Source organism: Cebus imitator, unplaced genomic scaffold (assembly GCF_001604975.1).
Source record: "Cebus imitator isolate Cc_AM_T3 unplaced genomic scaffold, Cebus_imitator-1.0 Scaffold69, whole genome shotgun sequence".
Taxonomy (NCBI): Eukaryota; Metazoa; Chordata; class Mammalia; order Primates; family Cebidae; genus Cebus; species Cebus imitator.
Window position 1 is genome coordinate 2637201 of NW_016107384.1, and position 5751 is coordinate 2642951.

Below are 5751 nucleotides of genomic sequence, written 5' to 3' on the forward strand. Positions count from 1 at the left end.
AAAAGGCTTTTCCATCTGCAAAATCAAATACCTGATTGGCAGACCTCTAAAAGACACTAGTTTTTGCCATTCTACTTTCTCCCATTCATTTTCTTAGAAACTACATTAACTGTATTTCAAACAAAATAACGACAACAATAAAAGATTTGTTTTCAAACCAAGCAAGCTAAGTCCTACAAAATACCTTATACATGTGACCTCTCTCTTAATTTACCTTTTAATTTTCCATGTCTCCCAGATGGAAGAAAATTCCATGCCAAAAAAGTATATACAAATAATCCCTTAACCATTCTATAAATAAAGTTTGGCCCTTAATTTAGGAAATCTCAATACTTTATTGGAACTCAACTTCATATCTGTGCCATTACCTAACCCACAGCTTATCCCAAGTAGGTGTTCTCCATTAAGTGTTCAATTTCAAACTGCCATTACCTGTGATGCCTCTCCTTCATTCACACATTAACTTTCTGTGTCCTCTCAGCTAAATTTTTACTTCAATGGCTTAACTCTAACGAAAACAAAAAGATCACAATCTCTACTATATTTAGAAGCTTTATATTTTCTTGAAAGCTGTGCTTTTTATAGTGCTAAACTGGATTAATTGCTTTCTTACTACTCTACTGGAATAAATACAATTTACTTGTGACAAGGATTAGCTGTCATAAATGTAGGAAGAGTTAAAAACAAACTAGAGACACAAAATCTGGGTTTCAGTTCTGACTCAGCCTCCTAGTAGCTGGCTAACTACTTGAGGTTCCCAAACTTCAGCTTTTTCATTTGTAAAAAATGGAGAAGAATAATATCTACCTCTAGTGTTACTGCAAGGATTATGATAATTTACATGAAATCACTGTAAACAGTAAAGCATCATAGAAATATTGGGTAATACTGGTGGTATCCTGGTGGTATGAGTAACCAACAGACTAGACAAACATGCACCTCAAATAAGGGACTACTTTTTTCACAAAATAAACATCACTTTCCAAAACAAATATGCATCAGTAAGACAGCTCGAGGTAAACTCTGAACTAGGATTCAGGCATCTGGATGAATGCATCTTCTTCGGCTAGTTTTACCATTAACTCTACATATCAACACAGGCAAAATAACTTTCCTTTTCATCTCAAATGCCTTCATCTAAAAAATCTAATTACTGGACCAGATGTTCCATAAGTATTATTACAGCCCTTATCACCCTACTAAATGACTAAGTATTCAAAAGAGTCATTTAACATTATATTCAAAACTTAGGGCACTGTTTGATCTACCAGCAAAAGAGAACTTAAGGGCAGACGACGATCAAAAAAATTTTTTTAATTTTTTTGATTAAATAAAAATGGAATTATATACAATTCTTGAGAAGCAAAGGAAGAGATAAACTACCCTGTTTTCTTTACTAGTTCTCCCTCTAAATGACTAGTGATCAACAAGGTGCATTAACAAAAGGGCGGGGCTCCTTCCCACAAGCTTTTTGGGAACCACCTACTTCCCAAAGAGGTGTAACTGCTTCCTCCTTGCCTTCATCTGCCAAGAAACTTGAAAGATTAAGGTTTATATTGTCTGAGAGAGGATTTTATTTTTCTTTTTACTTGGGTGGGGTTGGCAAGAGTCATCTGGTAAACATATCCTATAAACACCATTATTCACAACGCCAGGTCTCCCCGCAAAGTCTTAAAAGATCTGTTTTTAGAGTAATACTAATTTTTAAAAATGAGTTCAGACTATAACTCAGAATTAGATATTCCTGTGTTAACAGTAATTAGTGCTGCCAACTGCCAAGTTTTCGCTTCCCCGATTTATTCACCCTCCCGCGTCTCTGCAGAGACTACGATTTGCCCTCTCCAAGCACCGCGCCAGGTCCCGAGGGAGAGTCCCCAGCGTCTTCCAGGAGAAGGAAGGCCGGGCAGCCCAGGCCTCGGCGCTACCACCCCTCGCTCCTCACCGATGACGATGCGCAGGTGCTTGAGGCGAGTCAGTGCGTCCTTCTTGGTGTCCAGCACCTTCTGGGTGGACTTCTTCACGTCCCCGTGCGGCTTCTTGGAGAACATCCTGCCGCTGCCGCTACCACTGCCACTGCCACAGCCGGCTCCCAGCCGGCTCCCGGCGGCAGAAAGTGGAGGGAGTGGGCGGGGAGGAGACTAGCCCGAGCGGCTCATTCGCTCCCCAGCCTTGCGGGCCCGGGCAGAGCCGACTCCTCCCCGATCCAGGCTAAGGCCGCCACCTCCACCCGCCTCGCGCCGCGGCTCCAAGGCACCTTCAGCTCCGGCTCCAATATGGCGGATCCCCTCTCCCGGCCCTGCACCGAGCGAGGTAGACCCGGGCGGGCCGCCTGCCGCCGCCTCCCGCCTCCAGCGGCCACGGCTCGCCGCCACAGGCCAGGGCCCCGGACCGAGAGCCACGGAGGTGGAGCTCTCGGCGGCGCAGCACAACTCTCTCCCTGAGGCCCCCTTAAGGTTGAAGCTTCTTTAGCAGCTTACACTCTGCACAGGCCGAAACGGAGACAAGTGTGGTAGTGACTGGGTTTCACGACTTTGCCGTCAGTGGCGAACAGTCTCCGTGGCAACCGCCTTCTGACGTCAAGGGTTCTTGACGTCATGCCAGCATGAGATCACCCGTGGCACTCCCCACCTTGGTTTCCTGTGTAAGCAGCCAAAGGAAAAGCCCAAGAAAGGCAAGGAGGGTAGTTACTGCGTGCTCCATTGTAAGCAAAGTGATAGTAATAAGCAAAGAGAAATGTCCATGATTTATCTTTGAAAATGTGCATAAGTTGTTGTGGTCACCAGATCCTCTAGCAGAAAGGTAAGCGATGCTACAGGTTGGCCAATTTGTTCTGTCCTAAATCTATTACTAATAATATTTCCTGCATTGTATATGTATTTTCTTTCATTTTTTTCTATTTGCTATCCCTTTTTTTGATATTTTTTCTATCATATCCCTTTTTTTGCCACAAACAACTTGACAACAGAAAGAGTTAAGCAGAGTTATGTAGGCTTTTTATATATATGTAAAAGTAATCTTGCTTTCCTTTCCTATTGTGCTGTTTTAAAAATCTTTTTCCTGGCTGGGCATGGTGGCTCATGCCTGTAATCTCAGCGCTTTGGGAGGCCGAGGCAGGTGGATCACCTGAGGTCAGGAGTTCAAGACCAGCCTGGCCAACATGGTGAAACCCTGTCTTTAAAAAAAAAAAAAAAAATGAAAAAAAAAAATCTTCTTACTATCTGCATCCCACATAAGAATGAATATGTTGTCACTTTTTCCTATGCAAAGAAAAATTCAAGATTCTTATAAAAAAATCAGTGAAATTCTGAATGACATAAATTGAAATTTTTCTTGGAAACTTTTTTTTTTTTCCCTTTTCCAGACAGGATCTCACTCTGTCACCCAGGCTGAAGTGCATTGGCATGATCTTGGCTCACTGGAGCCTCGACCTTGCAGGCTCAGGTGATGCTTCCACCTTAGCCTACCAGTAGCTGGGACCACACGCGCTCCACCACATCGGCTAATTTTTATGTTTTTTGTAGATACTGGCTTTCACCATGTTGCCCAAACTGGTCTCAGACTCCTGGACTCAAGTGATCCACTGGCCTCCGCCTCCCAAAGTGCTGGGATTACAGGCGTGAGGCCCCCGCACCCAGCTGGGAAACTTCCCTCCACAAAATTATTTGATAGTGAGTTTGCTTGTTTGAAGAACTGTTCCCTTCTGTGTTCTCATACATAGCAATAGACTGGTCCAATGAAATATGTGATTAACGTGGAAACATAACAAAATCAGCAAGGAAGAGAGACATAAGACATTTGTCAAAATTATGTTAAAACATAGTATTTTGCTTAATGGTAGTTTGTTTCAACAACAATCCTACATTTTTTAAAGTACAGAAAAAAATTTCAGTTTTTATATGTATGGTTTGTTTGTATCATCAGACTTGCAAACCATACATGTTTTGAGGAAGCTTATAATATAATAGAAAAATAAGGAAATTGTTCAAGAGATTTGAGTTCTAGTTCCTCTCAGCATGTTTTCTTATTAGTAAAATCAAAATAAGCTGTGTCCCACAGTTTTGTGAAATTTAGGCAATAAAACAATGGTTTCAAGTGTGATCTTTAGAATTACATAGACCTAAATTAGACTTTCTGTTTCAGGACTTACTCACAATGAAGCCTTTGGCATGTAGTTGAGTCTCAGCCTCATTTTCCTCATATGTAAACTACATCAGTGATTGTGATAATTAGGTTAGAAAAGCATTGAAAGTTACTTCTATACTGACATATTTCATAACATTCCTTTCCTTCATAGAATTTAAATAGAGTTAACTGTTTAAAGATTTGTTCTTTAAAGAGATTGTAAACTCCCTGAGGACAGAGACTATATAGGTTTTGTTTAAAGTTGTATCCCAGTCTTCTTGCAAAGCACTCTTTGCAATATAGGCTCAATAAATATGTGTTGAATAGAAGAATGAATGTCACTTTCCCTTCCTTTCTCTTGCACAAGCACACAGTAAATGTTTGGCAAATGAGTCCCAAAATGTAACATATTATTAATAATAATTATATGGTGGCAGACCTGAGAAAAATTTGAAACACCATTGTAAAACAAATTATTAGCATAATGTAATGTAGATATGGCACACCCAGCCCACTGCCTGGTTTTCTCTTCCCCAGTGATTTAAATATTAAAATTATTTGAAAGTATAAGTCTTTTCTACAGCAGATATAATTATTATGGAAACAAAACACCGAAAATTACCTTTGAAATATTGCTTGTAAGAACTAGATTTTTTTTCTTTTTGAGACTGGGTCTTGCTCTGTTACCCAGGCTGGAATGCAGTGGTGTAGTCACAGCTTACTTTAGCCTCAACCTCCTGGGCTCAAGCAATCCTCCCACCTCAGCCTCCCATGTAGTTGGGAACACAGGCACATGCCAAAAAGCCCAGCTAATTTTAAAACATTTTTAGTAGAGACAAGGTCTCACTGTTTCGCCCACACTGGTCTTTAACTCCTGGCCTCAAGGGATTCCCTTTCTCAGCCTCCCAAAGTGTTGGGATTACAGATTACAGGCATGAACCACCACGCCTGGCCTACATGCAAATGTTTATAGTAATTTTATTTCTAACTCCAAAAACTGAAGCAACAAAGATATCTTTCAGTAGTTGAATGAATAAACTGTGGTATATCCATACGATGGAATATTATTCAGCAATAAAAAGAAATAAATTCTTGAGCCACAAAAAGACATGCATGATCCTTAAATGAATTTGGTAAGTGAAAGAAGCCAGTCTGAAAAGTCTACATACTGTATGATGTTAGTTATATGACATTCTGGAAAAGGCAATATTATAGCAATAGTGAAAAGATCAGTGGTTGCAAGAGGATTGAGGGGAGGGAGAAGAATAATGAATAGGTGAAGCATGGGTGGTGAAACTGTTCTTTTTTCTTTTTCTTTTTTTTTGAGAATGAGTTTCACTCTGTCGCTCAGTCTGGAGGGCAGTGGCGCAATCTCAGCTCACTGCAACCTCCATCTCTAGGGTTCAAATGATTCTCCTGCCTCAGCCTCCTGAGTGGCTGGAACTACAGGTGCATGCCACTATACCTGGGTAATTTTTGTATTTTTAGTAGAGTTGGGTTTTCACCACATTGGCCAGGCTGGTGTCCAACTCCTGACCTGAAGTGATCTGCCTGCCTTGGCTTCCTGAAGTGCTGGGATTACAGGCATGAGCCACCGTGCCCAGCCAGAAACTATTCTGTATGATGCTG

At 41.1% G+C, this 5751-nt stretch overlaps 1 protein-coding gene across 1 annotated transcript in view; it reads right to left on the reverse strand.

The window, feature by feature from the left end:
• RALGAPA1 (Ral GTPase activating protein catalytic subunit alpha 1) overlaps positions 1 to 2663 on the reverse strand; it is a 285382-nt gene extending 282719 nt beyond the window's left edge. Inside the window, exon 1 of the mRNA XM_037739396.1 lies at positions 1943 to 2663. Within this exon, the coding sequence (XP_037595324.1) occupies positions 1943 to 2048 (106 nt within the window). The 5' untranslated portion in view covers positions 2049 to 2663. The remainder of the gene's footprint in view (positions 1 to 1942) is intronic.
• Between the last annotated feature and the right edge of the window lie 3088 nt (positions 2664 to 5751).